Source organism: Syngnathus scovelli, chromosome 3 (genome assembly GCF_024217435.2).
Source record: "Syngnathus scovelli strain Florida chromosome 3, RoL_Ssco_1.2, whole genome shotgun sequence".
NCBI lineage: Eukaryota > Metazoa > Chordata > Actinopteri > Syngnathiformes > Syngnathidae > Syngnathus > Syngnathus scovelli.
In genome coordinates, this window is record NC_090849.1 from 10,382,636 (window position 1) to 10,400,656 (window position 18,021).

Here is an 18,021-nt window from a genome sequence, read left to right on the forward strand (position 1 = left end):
TTTTTTTTATCGTTGTTGTCATGGTTTTGGCGTCTGATTTGGCCCACATGTAGAACACACTCAGGAGACGGAGGAGAACTTTAAGTGTTTATTGAAAAGGGGATGAATAGCAGAGCTGAGGGTCCGGGACAGGAGCAACAGAACTGGTCGTTCAGAAGGTGGAGAGAGCGAAGTACCACCAGAGAGGAGTGGATTCTGCCGGGAGATCAGCAGGGTAGATCCAGGAGCTGGAAGGAGCAATAGAGTTTGTCAGATGGGTCAATAGGAACTTGGCAGAGGGCGAACGGGCAGACCGGAGTGCAAGGTGAAGCAGCAGAAAGCGAGCAGGGCTTTTATATATATATATATATATATATATATATATATATATATATATATATATATATACACATATATATATATATATATATATATATATATATATATATATATATATATATATATACATCCATCCATCCATCTTCTTCCGCTTATCCGGGGTCGGGTCGCGGGGGCAGCAGCTTTAGGAGGGACTCCCAGACTTCCCTCTCCCCAGCCACTTCATCCAGCTCATCCCGGGGGATCCCAAGGCGTTCCCAGGCCAGCTGAGAGACATAGTCTCTCCAGCGCGTCCTGGGTCGTCCCCGGGGTCTCCTACCGGTGGGACATGCCCGGAACACCTCCCCAGGGAGGCGTCCAGGAGGCATCCTGATAAGATGCCCGAGCCACCTCATCTGGCTCCTCTCAACGTGGAGGAGTAGCGACTCTACTCCGAGTCTCTCCCGGATGACCGACCTTCTCACCCTATCTCTAAGGGAGAGCCCGGACATCCTGCGGAGAAAACTCATTTCGGCCGCTTGTATCCGAGATCTCGTTCTTTCGGTCACGACCCATAGCTCGTGACCATAGGTGAGGGTAGGAGCGTAAATCGACCGATAAATTGAGAGCTTTGTCTTTTGGCTCAGCTCTCTCTTCACCACAACGGACCGGTACAGGGTCCGCATTACTGCCGACGCTGCACCGATCCGCCTGTCGATCTCACGCTCCATCCTCCCCTCACTCGTGAACAAGACTCCAAGATACTTGAACTCCTCCACTTGGGGCAGGATCTCATCCCCGATCCGGAGAGGGCATTCCACCCTTTTCCGATCGAGGACCATGGACTCGGATTTGGAGGTGCTGACCCTCATCCCGACCGCTTCACACTCGGCTGCGAACCGTTCCAGCAAGAGCTGGAGATCACGGCCTGAAGAAGCCAACAGCACCACGTCATCTGCAAAAAGCAGAGACGCGATGCTGAGGTCCCCAAACCGGACCCCCTCAACGCCTCGGCTGCGCCTAGAAATTCTGTCCATAAAAATTATGAACAGAATCGGTGACAAAGGGCAGCCTTGGCGGAGTCCAACCCTCACTGGGAACGAATCCGACTTACTGCCGGAAATGCGGACCAGACTCTGGCATCGGTGATACAGGGACCGAACCGCCCTTATCAGTTGGCTCGGCACCCCGTACTCCCGAAGCACCCTCCACAGAACCTCCCGAGGGACACGGTCGAACGCCTTCTCCATGTCCACAAAACACATGTGGACTGGTTGGGCGAACTCCCATGCACCCTCGAGGATCCTGCCGAGAGTGTAGAGCTGGTCCACTGTTCCACGGCCAGGACGAAAGCCACACTGCTCCTCCTGAATCCGAGGTTCGACCTCCCGACGGACCCTCCTCTCCAGCACCCCTGAATAGACCTTACCAGGGAGGCTGAGGAGTGTGATTCCCCTGTAATTGGAACACACCCTCCGGTCCCCCTTCTTAAAGAGGGGAACCACCACCCCAGTCTGCCAATCCAGAGGCACTGTCCCCGATGTCCACGCAACGTTGTAGAGGCGTGTCAGCCATGACAGCCCCACAACATCCAGAGCCTTTAAGAACTCCGGGCGGATCTCATCCACCCCCGGGGCCTTGCCACCGAGGAGTTTTTTAACTACCTCAGTGACTTCGACCCCAGAGATTGGAGAATCCGCCTCAGAGTCTCCAGGCCCTGCTTCCTCAATGGAAGGCGTGTAGGTGGAATTGCGGAGGTCTTCGAAGTATTCTCCCCACCGACTCACGACGTCCCGAGTCGAGGTCAGCAGCACGCCATCCCCACTTTAAACAGTGTTGACGTTGCACTGCTTCCCCCTCCTGAGACGCCGGATGGTGGACCAGAATTTCCTCGAAGCCGTCCGAAAGTCATTTTCCATGGCCTCACCGAACTCCTCCCACGCCCGGGTTTTTGCCTCAGCAACCGCCGAAGCCGCGTTCCGCTTGGCCATCCAGTACCTGTCAGCTGCCTCCGGAGTCCCGCAGGCCAAAACGGCCCGATAGGACTCCTTCTTCAGCTTGACGGCATCCCTTACCGCCGGTGTCCACCAGCGGGTTCGGGGATTGCCGCCACGACAGGCACCAACGACCTTACGGCCACAGCTCCGGTCGGCCGCCTCAACAATGGAGGCGCGGAACATGGTCCACTCAGACTCAATGTCCCCCACCTCCCCCGGGACGTGGGAAAAGCTCTGCCGGAGGTGGGAGTTGAAGCTCTTCCTGACAGGAGATTCTGCCAGACGTTCCCAGCAGACCCTCACAGAGCGTTTGGGTCTGCCAGGTCGGACCGGCATCTTCCCCCACCATCGGAGCCAACCCACCACCAGGTGGTGATCAGTTGACAGCTCCGCCCCTCTCTTCACCCGAGTGTCCAAAACATGCGGCCGCAAATCCGATGACACGACTACAAAGTCGATCATCGAACTGCGGCCTAGGGTGTCCTGGTGCCAAGTGCACACATGGACACCCTTATGTTTGAACATGGTGTTCATTATTGAAAATCCGTGTCGAGCACAGAAGTCCAACAATAGAACACCGCTCGGGTTCAGATCAGGGGGGGCCGTTCCTCCCAATCACGCCCTTCCAGGTCTCACTGTCATTGCCCACGTGAGCATTGAAGTCACCCAGTAGAACGATAGAGTCCCCAGAAGGAGCGCTCTCCAGCACTTCCTCCAGGGACCCCAAGAAGGGTGGGTACTCTGAGCTGCCGTTTGGTGCATAGACACAAACAACAGTCAGGACCCGTCCCCCCACCCGAAGGCGGAGGGAGGCTACCCTCTCGTTCACCGGGGTGAACCCCAATGTGCAGGCGCCCAGCCGGGGGGCAATAAGTATACCCACACCTGCTCGACGCCTCTCACCGTGGGCAACTCCAGAGTGGAAGAGAGTCCAGCCCCTCTCGAGAGGGCTTGTACCGGAACCCAAACTGTGCGTGGAGGCTAGTCCGACTATATCTAGTCGGAATCTTTCTGCCTCGCACACCAGCTCGGGCTCCTTTCCAGCCAGAGAGGTGACATTCCATGTCCCAAGAGCCAGCTTCTGCAGCCGGGGATCAGACCGCCAAGGTCCCTGCCTTTGGCTGCCGCCCAGCTCACATTGCACCCGACCCCTTCGGCCCCTCCCACAGGTGGTGAGCCCATGGGAAGGGGGACCCACGTTTCCATTTCGGGCTATGCCCGGCCGGGCCCCATGGGCGAAGGCCCGGCCACCAGACGCTCGCCTTCGAGCCCCGCCTCCAGGCCTGGCTCTAGAGGGAGGCCCCGGTGACCCGCGTCCGGGCGAGGGAAAACAAAGTCCATTTATGTTTTTCATCATAAGGGGCTTGGGTGAGCCGTGCTTTGTCTGACCCCTCACCTAGGACCCGTTTGCCATGGGTGACCCTACCAGGGGCATGAAGCCCCCGACAACATGGCTCCTAGGATCATAGGGGCACGCAAACCCCTCCACCACGATAAGGTGACGACTCGCGGAGGGGTATATATATATATATACCTATGCAAAAAACGGGTATATTTATACCTACATATGCATATAAATTATGTTTGGATCAGTGGATCAAACTCTAGGGGTTCGGTGTGTCGGTCTCAGGGGTTCAGCAGAGGCTTCACTGCGGAGGTCTGAACACACCTGATTTATCTTGTAAATTCATGATGACACACATCCGAACTGGTCTCGCAGAGGCAACAGCAGAAGTCACACTGATTTGCAGGTTTGTGTTTTGTTTTGTACTTTGTGATGTTCATGCACAGTTCGTTTTGTGCATCCGTAAAAAACATTGATGTCTTGAGTTTGAAAACTACAATTTTATTTTTCACTAAAGAAGGTTTCGGTGAATGTGCATATGAAACTGGTGGGGTTCGGTACCTCCAAAAAGGTTAAGAACCACTGGTTTAGATAAAGGGGTGAGAGCTTCTCACTCCTTTCCAAATATCTTTTTTTCTCTCTTTTTTTTTCTCTCTGTGTTTATTTTGCCTTCTCGATTTCATTTGGTTTTATGCAGGGATTTTGTCTGATAGCAAACGGGAAGCTCGGTATTGTTTGTGTATTTGAATGTTCGGAATAAAAGTTGTCAAACAAACAAACAAACAAACAAACAAACAAACAAACGAAAGAAAGAGTACTAGATAGCTCACAATTGAGATCCACCATACATAGTATATTATGATCACATCCTAGCATTCATGCTCTGATCATGTTATACCATTGAACTAAAATGGCAGAGTTGACAAATGCTACTGCATAATTTGGTTTAAGTGCAATGTTTTCTTCTAACATACCAGCTACAACACTGGGTCAGTGAACAGCCTGGAAATGTCACACCCCCATGCATAATGGGAAAAAAACAACAACTGGGATTTGGTGGTACGTCAGGGCATTATATAGAAAGTGTGTCCTGTGTCATACTGACAGATGGAGTGCTTGTGAAATGTGCGTGAAGGTCAGTTGTGGTACGTAGCTTTTTGGATCAATAATTATAGGTAAAGCAATGGGTTGTCAGAAGCATGACCTAATAGTCCTTCAACGAGTGATGGATGGCTTGTGTGTGCTGGGTGACTATTTTTAGCTGGACCCTTCTGTTGATTGGTGCTCCAACACTGATTGCATAGTTGAAAGGCAGCTCTGCAACAATATTTAAAAAAACGGGTATATTTTGGTGTGCCACTGATGGCAAACCATTATGGCCATAAATACTATGCCACTTCTTTGATTTCAAAACAACGTGTTCCTCTCAAGTGACATGTATGCAGGAGAGCTTTTGTATTTTTTTACACCGGCACTTTGATTACTGTCTCAAGGGTCTCTTGAAGTCCCAATCTCCTTCTTTGTCCTCCTGTGAATGACTGACCCAATAAGTTCTGAGTGAGTGGGATAGTAGGGTCAGTGAGCATGTGCAGAAATATGTCTTTAATGGATTGTACGAAGCAATATCAACTTAGTGTAAAATACCATTTGGGAAGACATACAAAGCAAGCAATTTTGAATTTTATGACGATGGACCTCTGTCGCTGAAGTGTAATGTTGCTAAGCAAGAATACATCACCGTAAATAACCAAATTTTATTTCAGCAAATTCCGAAAAATACTGCCTCATCATATGGACAAGGTACATCCAGATAATAATACCAACGCCATATATGAAATACCAATAAATCATACACTGGGGAAATGATGGAGGGGCTTTATTACAACAAAGAAGGAACATAAAACCGTGTGAGGAGGCAGAAAAAAAAAACAAGAACAATAAAAGAAAGGCACAAAAGAGACACCACAAGTCAGCTATCACCGATCACTGAAAAAGGGAAAACCACATCATGGACTGGAAAAAGACTAGAGCCATCCGCATGGAAGACAATATACATAAGCACATGATCAGGGATGTTACTGAGATCAGGAAGCAAGGCCCGACAACCATCAATAAGAACAAGAGAGCATACGCACATGCTCTTTACCACCTGGTAGAGACCACTTCAAATATGACAAGTGAGCCATGCCTTGATATTGACGATTCACACACGATCACGTGACCAGCAAAAGACATCCGTTAAAACATGTCAGGTCCATCCATCTATTTTCAACATAACTTATTCTATTTATGGTAGCAGAAAAGGACACTTTTGGAGTGAGGGAGAAACAGACTGGCGTTTTACTGTGGTGAGTGACATGATATAATGTGTTCTACTGACAGTTGAAAGTAACAAGCAGAAATGACGTCTATTTGCGTCATGACGTCTGTGTATCGCCATTTCAAACAGGATATTTAAATGTGTGAGTAACTCTGTTCTTTCAGGCATGTAAATCAGTTATTCTGAATATATCAGAAACAGGAATTTTGACCCTAACCTGAATATAAACTGCACATAAACGTCATTGTGGGTCCCTACTGAATTGCATGCATGTTTTGGTCTTGAGGTCCCGAGTCTTTTTTTTTTTTTTTTTTCTCGGAAATGGATAGATAAAAATTTTACTTCTTCCACACGAACAAATAAGGCAGGGGTGTGAGTTATTCCTCCGTACTTATAGCAATCTATTATCGATTTGATGACACTGGAAGTAGTCGGACGTGATACAACTACTGCGTGGTACCTCTCTGCCTGCAGGTTATGTGCCCAGGATCTGACTGAAGCTTGGACTCTTTACGACCAGAAAGATGTTGCAGTGTACTTTGAATCTGGTTAGAATAAATGGGAGGGAGCAAATGGTTCGTGTAATGAGTCCGGGGTCTACTGAGATGAAGAACTGCTGTTGGAGTAGACTCAATAATAGGGATGATACGATATGAAATGCAGAAGATGATATTTTTTGGGTCACTTGAAAATGAAACTGAAAATGAAACGCGACAAGGATGGTGAAAGAGTTGTCATTGAAGTGAAAAATGCAGATGCATATGCCGTTTGTGCTGCTGATGTGAGAGGTGGCAGTTCATGGATGAAAGGCATTGTAAATATTAAGGCAATACATGGCTCGCCTGGCAAGCTCAGACTCAACGCTCTACCAATAATTAGGTTGGCACATTTCTGGGGCAGGGCAAACCTGAGCAAACAAGACCGTTCAAAGGAACTAGTTAGCGAAGCGCAGACTTGATGCCGAAGCAAAGAAAAAAAATATTTTCAAATACTACATGCTTCAAGTGATGTCAGCTGCTGGGGCTTTCTTACCTTGTGTGTTTCCAGTTATTTAAAACTGATTTAATGCTGAATGAAACTAACTATCATCTCACCCGCGCACCATTTTAAATGAGGATGGACTTCTGCTGCCGAAGAGTGATGTCGCACATTTCACAGCAAGTAAACACATTTCATTGGATGGTTTATTTTGAACCAAGCCTGAGCTGGGGTGAATGCCATCCTCAATAATCTCAAATAGTATGTTCCGTTTTAAGACAAGTTTTAAAATGCAGAAAACATTAATTTGCGTAAATTTAATTTGATATTTTCATTGATTCACTGGTCATCTGAGAGAGAGAGATTTGCTCACATTACCCTTAATCATATCCTATTAACTATTGACTCGTTCACTGCCATCTCAGTTAAAATGGATCTTTGACGTCTATAGCCGTCATTGGCAGTGAATGAGTTAATAAGTCATAATATATATGTTAAGGAACTGTTTATGCTAATGATTTCTCACAACGAAACGGATAAATATGAACACGAAACACTTTATTTCTATAAATCTTTGCTAGTGTTTACATTTTCACTCGATCACTGTACACATAATTTCTAGAAATTCACAACGTTCCATCACTGATGAGCTATTTTTGGAAAAGACACATGGGCTTCTTGTATAGTCCTTGGGGTGGGCAACACGTTGGTGACTGTCGGCCTTTGGTGACTTAGCTTAAGAGGAATGATAAAGGCTTAAAATTGCTCAAATTATGTTAGGCTAAATGACCTCAAAGCTGCATGGTCCACAGTAAATGCATTAATCTACTTAATCAATGTATTTTATTTTTAAAACATGAGTGATTAATCACTGACACATTTCTACAGTAATGCAAGGCCAAGATTTGTAATTCAAATGTCTTAATGAGCAAACAAAGGTTGAGGGAGACATCGAAGAATGCTTGTGTAGGTATGACCTTTATGCTACTTGAGCACATCCCACAGAGCAGGAGGACTCTTAAGGGTTGATTATGGCTGTGAGTTGAAAGGTCATATTAGCTCTATAGGTTACGTTATGTCATTCACTTTTGAAATGTTGGTCAAGCTGAGGCCAACTGAGATTGTTCAGAATTATTAACTAGTTCATATTTTTATTACTTGTTCGAACACACCTGTATACAAAAAAAATGATTTGTAGTTATCCGACCTTTACTCATGACAAGAATCATGATTCACAAATAGCTTGAAATTAATTAACTCTCAAGGCATCAAAATATTTATATAGGAAAGATGTCACTTTTGTGGTGGCTATTGTGGTTGGCTGTACACAGCTGATGATCATGCAGAAGTTAAATATGGGTCAATGCTAATCAGGTTTGTGCTTGACTGCTTTAATGGTCTCATGACACCAGGAGGATGATGAAGCTTGTGTAGAATCCAATTATGAGGTTAGTAATGATATACACAGAACATCTTGATCTGAGTGAGTAGAAAATTAAATCTTCACAGAAATCATCACATTTCATGAGCAAATCTGACTGCATCTCATTTGAATACGATAACATTTCAGGGAAAACGGTGCAATGAACGACATTGGGAATTTGAGCAACCTGCTGTATAGACCGTTTTCCATCCGACGTCATTCGATATACGTCATCATCAATGTGCTTCATCTGTGGTACAAAGGTCCTACAAAAGGTAGGACACAATGTCACTAGTGGGGTGGTTTTACCATCACCCCTCCAAACATCGAGAAAGTGTGCTCAACACAACAGTGATTGACTAGGTGGTTATTCCAGAAAGCAGGTTCAATATACTCTGAGTCTATTCCTGAACTCTGAGTTGACTTACCCCAGAGATGGGAGACTCTGAGTATTCGGTTCCAGAAAAGCTAATCTGAGTTAGTTCAATAAACTCTGAGTATTAACCTGGAGTTACGAGCGTGCACAACCACTATAATAAGCCATCATCAATGGGGCCCCAATACCATGACAACTGAGAAAAAATAGATAGCCTTATTTTACCACGATGGAGTTGGAGGTCCTTATGCAGGCTTACGGCTAGTACCAACGTATTTTTCATTTTTTTTAAATCACACGCTCACACACATGCACACCGTCATATGTGGGAATCAAACTCATGGTGCCTGCACACAAGACAGGCCAGTGCACAACTACACCAAAAGATATTCTTCTAGAAATGATAAAACTTCTAATCTGGGTTGGAAGATTCTCTTAAAGTCCTCCTGCGACTTAAGCGTTTCAAACTATTACGGCTTCGACGTCCATCGGAGTTTGAATGAACGGCCAATCCATAATTAACCGCTTTCTTTGTGTGGAAGGAGATAGGTAGAAACTCTGTGTCTCTTATAGTAAACCTGCCACCAAGCAGGTTATGTTCATAGAGTAAGTTACCACAGTAACTGACCCAGAGTTTAAGTTACCTCTCTTTCTGGAACGGATAACTCAGTTTCCCTCATCTCAGGGTTAATTTACTCAGTTATCACATAACCCGCTTTCTGGAATACCCCTCTGAGTGACATCATTAAACCCTCAGGGAACTCAACTACGTTCTTCTTGCCAAGGCTAAAAAAGAAGTGCACTACTGAATGATTTCAACACAGCACTGATGAGTATCCCTACCAAGTAGATTACCGAGACCAATCTGAATGGGTGATGTGGCAAGTTGTGCAGCCTACCAAACTTTTGTTCTGACCAATCATGGTAGGCAAAGTTACATAACACCATCTCTGATTCAACCTTTCTGGTTGACCAGTGTTACTGATGCAATTTTAATGCCACAATCGCAAAAACCTTTGGAGTTCAAACAAATGTCATGCCTGACATCAGACATGATGATCATAAGCTCAGTTCATTGAGATTCAGATGACAAACTCTGGGCAGTCTGCTTTTTGTGCATTTAGTGGCACCACTTCATCAAGAACAAGACAAGATGACAAACTGTGTGAAACTGAAGTTTAATGAACAGAAGCTCAACAATTATTTCTCTCACACAGTCACCAACTATGCACATTTACCAATACATTATTGCTCTTCTAGATGTTCAGATGCAATACATAGACGCCTTATATTCAATCAAAATGGGACTTCAAAAGTGAGCTACCCAATTTTCTATCTTCAATCACAGTTTATGAAAACATAATGGAAATAGCTGTTGCGTCTCCCTACACATTGTCTCTACTCATTGGCTTTTCAATGACAGTGATGCTAAACCCATACAAGCAGGCATTTCTGTTTGTGATGATGATCTGTGTGTTCCCGTGTAAATGCTCAAAGGTCAGTCTTTAGATGGCTCTATTGAAGTGAAGCCCAGTTTGATTTATATTTTCACTTATCCTACAAGTCTCTGGACATTGAGATCTGCATTACTTTGCACATGTTTGGTTAAGAGACATCCAAAAAGATTGCCAGGGTCTTGTTTACACGATTTTGGAATGACGTTTGGTCCTCTCCTTAAAATGTATCTAATCGTGTTGCAACACATCTTTCAATAACAATATATATTGATGGTTACTTCTGTCATGTACAACAGCCCAAATTATTCATACGCTGGCCAAATTTTGAGTTAAAGTAATTTTCCAATTAGGCGAATGCGTATATTTTAGCTGAGAATGACACAAGAATGTGTGAAGACATTTAAAGAGGTATTCACAAAAATGTTCACCATATTCTGTTCTACCCTACATAATTGTATCGTATTTTACAGTTGTTAGTTGCTGTAGTTTGGTAGATTATGGTTTAGATTATTCTCGAAATACGGTCATAAACAATGTTAATAATGTTCCCTTGCGTCATAAAATGATGAATAATGAATAATTAGAAAATACATTTAAGAAACACAAATTCATGTTGGCATTTTGTCCAATGGGTAAATAATTTCATCAGTCCAATCTGTCTGGCCTCTAATGAAATTGTATAAAATGATGTTCGGCTTTTCTCTGTCAGAATTATTATTATTACTAATCAATACCTGCAGCAGCAGGGTTATATTGATAACATAATTCAGGCTGTTGCACTGATAGTTGCATTGGGCTCTGAGGCTTGACTTCAGAGGCAATAGTAAAGTGACTGAAGACAATTCTAAATCTTTCTTTCCTGTTCATCAGAAATTGTCTTGGACAATGTCATAACCCTTAAATGCTAATTAATTGAATCATTAAACGTGGCTTCAATCGATGTATTGCTATGGAATAATAATTCTAGACTTTGTGAACACACACATTTCATCAAGAAGCAATAACATGAATATATATTGACAATTGTTTAGTTTGCACATTACAGTGAAGCAGAGATTATTTCTATTACTAAAGACAGACAAGACAAGCGTGTGTGTTTACATAACAGTATGCAAAAACCAAACAACACAAAAAACAAACAGATTCAGCTTTGCCCAAAATGTATACCCTAAACTACAAGGCAGTGGATCATTTCGTACAGAAACATTATATAGATTGATGATTTCACACCAAAAATCTTTTTACCATGTGACATTACTCAATATATAGATTAAAACAAAATTGGTCATAATTACTTGATTTAAACAAGCTCACTAAAAACCTTTAGAGCTAAACATTTGACTGCCAATGTGAGTGGTGTCTCTAATGTTACATCCTTTGAAACAGGATGTCAATCTAATGTCCATCTGATCCAACACAAGTTTTATCATCAAATAGTCAAACAGTGTGAACCAAGCTTACTTCCAAGACCAGGAGCGCAAGTCTTTCTAGTCACTGTGTCATCTATATGCATATAACTGGCTTAAAAAGAGCAATGATACTTTTGTTGTCACATACAGTGTTGACAAAGTGACCTGGAAATAGTAAAGTTACTTTACAGAAAACGTGTCTTGGTAACTAAGTAAGCAAGGAAAATGCAAAGTAACCGGTAATATTTTTAAAAGGAACTGTAGTTAGACTACTAATGAAATAGTAGTGCCTTAGATTACAAGTTACTTAAAATGACCGACAATTTTGATGAACCGGTTCCTAATTTGGAGTAATGTGTTGTCGCTCGTCACTGGCAACACTGGTCGTGTAGTAAAAAAAAAAAAAAAGGGTACTCTCAGCAAGTTATCTGGAGACCTAAAAGAAAAGAGTGCCTTTTTGTACAACAAGTTGTTAAAATCTTGGTGGGAACACGCTTTTTTGACACAAACAATACCTGTAATGAAATAGTCATGATGGATTTTTTGTCTTTCTAAATACACAAATCAGTGTAGTACAACAATACTTCACAAAAGTAGAATCATTGACACATTTTTAGTATACGCAACACTCGCAATACACAATTTACGTTTTAAAGAAATACTCTCGTGGACAATGTCAATGTTGAGGAACATAAAAAAGATGTTTTTGTTACAGCATCATATTATATTGTCATTCATTCACTTTAAAGGGAATCAAACCAGACATTTGCATTTCTTCATTGTCATCCAACATAAGCGTCCACTCGAGTGCATACATACCGCATATGTGCATCGAATAAATAAAGGTGCAGACCTCCTTTCCCTCACGGGTACAAAATGCAATCAAATCAAAAGAGGTGAATAGAGACAAGGTAATAATCTATTTTCAGACTATCTCAACAAGGAGAGATAGAGCAATGTATCGTCAAAGTCACTGTAGTTGACACAGCACCAATTGCCTGATAACATCAGTCGCTATGCTACACATAAAGCACTTTTTCTTATTGTATGTTATAAGTAAATCCATCTAGTAGCTTTGATCTCACAATATTCTATAAGTAGTATTTGGTCATGTAACACCGACTATTTCAGCTGTACACAAGGCATTGCTGGATAAAACAGATTCACTAGACAATGTACAATATTCAGTTACAAAACATGTTTGATCATGTCGACTACAAGCCCAAGTGTAATATGAAGAACTTACTGCAAGTCATCTCAATTTGGCTGAATAGGCTTTCACCTCTGCTATGTGTAATATGGACGGCACAAGACAATGCGTTTATCCGCAAGACAAGCTGGTGCTTACCTTTAAAAATGGCAATACGAAACTTTTAACTTTAGGGTAGATTTGTTATATTTGCCATTAATCACAAATATGTTGTAAATAACAGCCAGGAAGATTCTCCTCACTTTGAGGCTACTCTCAAATTCATAAAAATATTACTGAAAATCATCCTATCCGATAGTTAAAAGTATTAGTGTGATGATCTACTAATATACCACTTACTTATGAACTGTGTTGACAACTTGCATGCAATATAAACACATGTAAAACCACCCGCTGAACAGGTCCAGAAAAAATTGTTTGTGCTGTTGCAGCAGGTGAATATAATATTGTAATGCTACACAAGATAGAAAGCTACTACAACTGTCTTGTCTGGCAAGACGGGTCTAAAAATGTAGAGAATGACCAACTCTAACAGTTGGACCATCCTGCTTGACGTGTGTGTTGTATGAAGGCCTCAGGACCAAATGTTGCAATATAAGCAGTGAATCAAAGTCAAAATATCAAACACTGGCTTTATCCTGAGTTACTACAACAGTCTGTACTAAATTCAAATACATAGGTTATCAAGTAATTAAAAAATAGTTACATTTAATTTATTAATAAGACTAAATATTAGTTCATTTTTAATAACAGCAGAGAGATGCAGGAATTCTATTCTCCTATGCTCCAGTAAGCACTTGCTTATTTAAAGAAATGAAACAAGCCTCCACCTTAAAAAGGATATTTAAAGGTGGGAGAATAAAATGACCTTCAGTAAGAAGGAACTGCGTTTTCTTCTGCCGCTCTATAATCAAGCTTTCTCCACACACTCGGAAATCTAACTAGAGTTAGAATGTTCTGACATATTTGGGCTTAAGATGAAAAGTCCTTTTCTTCTCCCCCATTTATTTGTCTTTCTCATTCTACTTTCTCTGAAAGATTAGCAGGAAGGGTAAGTGGATGGAGGAGAGAGGGTAACCCACTGAAGCTGAATCTACTCGGCCCCTCTGTCCCCTCAGGAGAGAGCAATAAATCCCAGCTGAGCTGGTGCTGCTGCTCCGACTCTACCTCCGAGTTGCTCTGAGGGCCAGTCCAACAGCCTCCGTCACAGCACATAGGCTCAGGTATGAGACAACTGGCCAACAAGCCAGAAAATGGAGCTTCATCATCACAGCAGGTCGTCGTAGTCCAACATTTTCGAGTGCTGGCGGCTTTTCCACAGGCGAAACAAGCGGAAGTTAAAGTACATCTCAATCATCTCTTTACCTAGAGAAAAGAAAAATCAAAACATGCCAATTAGAAAACTTTTGGAGAAGCCGATTCCATCACGGTCGAGTCGCACTTGCAAAGTAAGGTATAGCATTAACAAGTTAAATATAAGATTATGGTTAATTTCATTATTCAGGTCCGACGATTATTTGTTTTCCTTGGGAGAGGTAATGGGGGGTAATCTCAGGGGTTCCACAAAAAAAAAAAAAAAAAAAAAGACTTTCCAAACCTAAAATATTCTTCAGAAAACACAGATTAAAATTCATAGTTTGTTGTTTTGGTTAATCAAAACAAACATTCAGACATTCAAACATTATTGATGAAGCTGTGAGTCTCACCTCTCAATCATGGGAAAATAAAGGATGAGTGTCGCAGAAAGGCAACACAACACACACACTGAGTGTTGACAGTTCACAGAAGAGAATACAGAAATGGAAACATTTAAAGTAAACTTGTCAATGCTCAAGTACACAAGTGAAAAATAACGTATTATACACAATATGGCGCTTTGTACACTTTGACACTCCCGAAATAGGATTTAAAAGAGGAAAGAGGAGAGGCTTGAGAAATCCTGAGATAATGACATTTTTATTGAGAGAATAATTAGCAGAGCATCAATAGCTGTGAAAAATGACAGATAGATGAGAGATGTGCACGTGGCACACCAGAGTTCATGCTGCTCATACTCCCTAATGCACTTTCTTCATCAATAGAAAGGCTTCCTGACACTGACTAATGACAGTGATGAAAATCCACCAGTTGGAATTGTGAGACAAATCAATACTGTCTGTATTTATTTTGAAACAGGCATTTGTTGTATATTTGACTGCTTCATTGCTTGTCAAGGATGTAAATAGTTTGATCTCTGATTGTTAAAGTCTGGCAGGGTTGAGGACCCAATGACAAGAAAGCAAGGCAAGAGTGATCTTAAAAGCATTTAAGTTCAGGAATGTAAAAAAAAGGAAATTAAGGCACTATGGACACAAGCATCGACACAGGGATGTGACAACTGACAAACCACAAGTATTATAGTTATTCCGAAACAGAGGAAAAAAATGCAGTTATTCCGAAACAGAGATAAAAATAGTGCAATAAATGGCTATGCAGTTTACAAACTGGTCGCGTGGTGGTGTAAAATGAGCTCACCCTGTGCTGACAGTTCCAGAGGGGACTTGAATTCAACAGAGGATGGTCTCATCAGCCTCTTCAAAGTCTGAATCAACTGCAAGAAGAGAGGACAGATGGAGAAGATGTTTTTAAATTAAAAAAAAAAAGTGATTATGCAGGGATGGCTGTGATAGAAGAGGCCCTGCAACACTTTGGTGGTCCTCAAGCAGCATGAACTGTCGTTGTAAAGGTCATTGATCTATGCTTAGTCATGACATTTAGTGATATGTCATCAATAGAAAGCCCTATTGCTTAGCCTACACTACATACAGTGCTGCCCTTTATTTGTCAAAAGTCACCTTTGTCAAATATGACACGAGTTCATGCAGTGAAAATGAAGTAACTGAAAGTAAATATATATATATATATATATATATATATATATATATATATATAGACCAATGTCACGTGTCTAACATTGTATTTTGGAATATTGATAATTTGATAACTTTTTTCCAGCATTCCTTGTCTGCTTTTCTGTGCTTGTGTCCCACCTATTAACTGCCTACTACCACACTAACCTTCCACCCAAAACGTGACAAGCTGGTTATAAGCTGTGTCATCTGAAGACAGCACACGCTATTAATAGCGTCGACCCTGCTGAGCTTGCAGTAGCACGCACAGGCGGCAGCGACTCAATTTATCAATTATGACAGTACTAATATCACGTATTCACTCTGGAACATAAATACATAATTTTCAAATTAACGTCTTACAGTTAGTTATAGTCAACAAAACACAAAGCCTGATGATGGATGTCTATGCAGGTGAGTAACTGTTTTCTTCCAAGACAATAGATTATCTTGAGCTGCCATAACGATGCTATACAGACATTAGGCAGCCAAGTGAGAAATGCATTAATATTCCTTGTTTTTATCCCAGACTGTCACCTTCCTGGAAGATGCTGCTATAAACAATTGAAACATCAATGTGTCTTTTAGTGAAGGTGAACGCCTCAAGGAAAGAAACGTTAGGTCCAAATTTTTTTTCATGAGCTTCTCCTTGGGCCACCTTGAAATGCAAACAACTTCATTGCTGAGGACAAATGTTGAGCATGGAGCACATTTTAACAAATACATCATCAAATTTGTCACAACAATCCACAGCAACTTTGTCTTTGTTAGAAACAACAAGTGTTGTCATTTTGCGGTTTCTTTCCCCTAAGAGCAGAGGCAGCTGTGGAGCTTCTCTCCCCCGACACGATCACTCCCACTCACAGCCCGTCGGTCACACATCTAGCAAGCTAGATAACAGCTTAAATAGTGCTGCTAATATACATTCATTAAAAAGAAAAAAAAAAACTATAATGTATGTATTAGTTGTAGTAAATAAACTAAAGATGTTTAGCTCCAGGAGTCTTTGCAACTTATATTTTGAGAATGGACAACTGACAGCTGTACTGCATGGATGATGAAAACGTATTTTTATTTTTACTGCATGTGATATTTTTGTTTTTCATGTTAATATGCGGTTCTTGATGGAACAAGCTGAGACACCCGTGCTGTAGGGCACAATGTGTGGTAAGGTAAGCGTCTATAAGCTTCAGCCTGCTCCTTCTGGGCTCTTTTACCATGTACAGAATTTCTATATGTTGTCACGCATTTGTGTGATCAGCACCAGGTCAGCTATCTTTCTTCAACGCGCTCCTCTCACTGTTCTTTCAGCACCATGGTCAGCACTCCTCTGTGACGCACGTTTCTCTCAGCCACACCTTACCCGCTCCAGGCTTATCAACTTACTTATAAAACCCCTGCACTCTGTTCTGTTCCCAGTTTGCCTGATTCGCTGTGAAGCAATACGCCTGCTTGTTTCCTCCTTGTTTGCCTGCTCTGCTTCCTTTTCTGCGAGATCTGACCACATGCCTGTCCCTGACTCCAAACTTGTCCTTGTCTGCCTCAATGACGTACGACACCTGCTCGCTGACCGGCTTGTCAGCTTCCTTGTTGCACCTGCCCTGCTGGAGTTCCAATTTCCCCCCTTTTCCTTTTTGTTAAATAAAAGTTCGTATTGAACATGATTGCCCTGCCTCGTCTGTGACAGTATGCAAATGCTTTGTCTGTAATGTACCATGCCCAAATTGCACATTATGGCATAAAACATGTATGTTGTGGACAAGGTCATTTCTTTGAAAAGGAAACATAGGGTAGAATTTTCATAAAAATTAATAAACCCATTTATCATGTAGGATGGAAAAAATTGAACTTCCCCTCCTTGAATGACCAGCAGCCGCCACTGCTGTACAGTAACTATTTTCTTGTGTGGGCATATGCAATACGCGTGAGTTGCTTGCGTATGGCAAGTGTGCATTTGACTCTGTGGGGGTGGATGGGCAATAGCACGGGTACCGGAGGAGGTGGGAGTGTGTAAATAAGTGTAGGGCGCACATTATTGCAAGAAAGGTCACAAAGTCCATGAAATGGGTGGGCGTCAAGGAGTCTGTATTCTTGTCATTTCAAAGTGTAGTGTATGTGTGCGAGAGCGCTTCCTGATAGTGCTCCCCTGCATGTGGGAGCCTGACAGCAGGATAAGAACTGTAACTAGGCAGCCAAGACATTAAAAGGTCATTAGTCACAAATGACACACACTGTACAATTCCTAAAATAAACAAACAAACAAACAAACAAACAAACAAACAAACAAAAAACAAATAACTAAATAAATAATTTTCTTAAGT

At 42.3% G+C, this 18,021-nt stretch overlaps 1 protein-coding gene and 1 long non-coding RNA gene across 2 annotated transcripts in view; one reads left to right on the top strand and one right to left on the bottom strand.

Annotated features, from left to right (window-relative positions):
* Window positions 1-9,898: 9,898 nt before the first annotated feature.
* Window positions 9,899-18,021, bottom strand: part of LOC125965759 (NMDA receptor synaptonuclear signaling and neuronal migration factor-like) — a 32,605-nt gene continuing 24,482 nt past the window's right edge. Inside the window, exons 15-16 of the mRNA XM_049716598.2 lie at window positions 15,327-15,402; window positions 9,899-14,177 (exon numbers count right to left, since the gene is read on the bottom strand). Coding sequence (XP_049572555.1) covers window positions 14,080-14,177; window positions 15,327-15,402 — 174 coding nt within the window. The 3' untranslated portion in view covers window positions 9,899-14,079. The remainder of the gene's footprint in view (window positions 14,178-15,326; window positions 15,403-18,021) is intronic.
* On the top strand, window positions 15,727-17,364 carry LOC125965767 (uncharacterized). The gene is made up of 2 exons (XR_007479953.1): window positions 15,727-16,872; window positions 17,012-17,364. It is a non-coding gene; the product is annotated as an uncharacterized lncRNA (long non-coding RNA).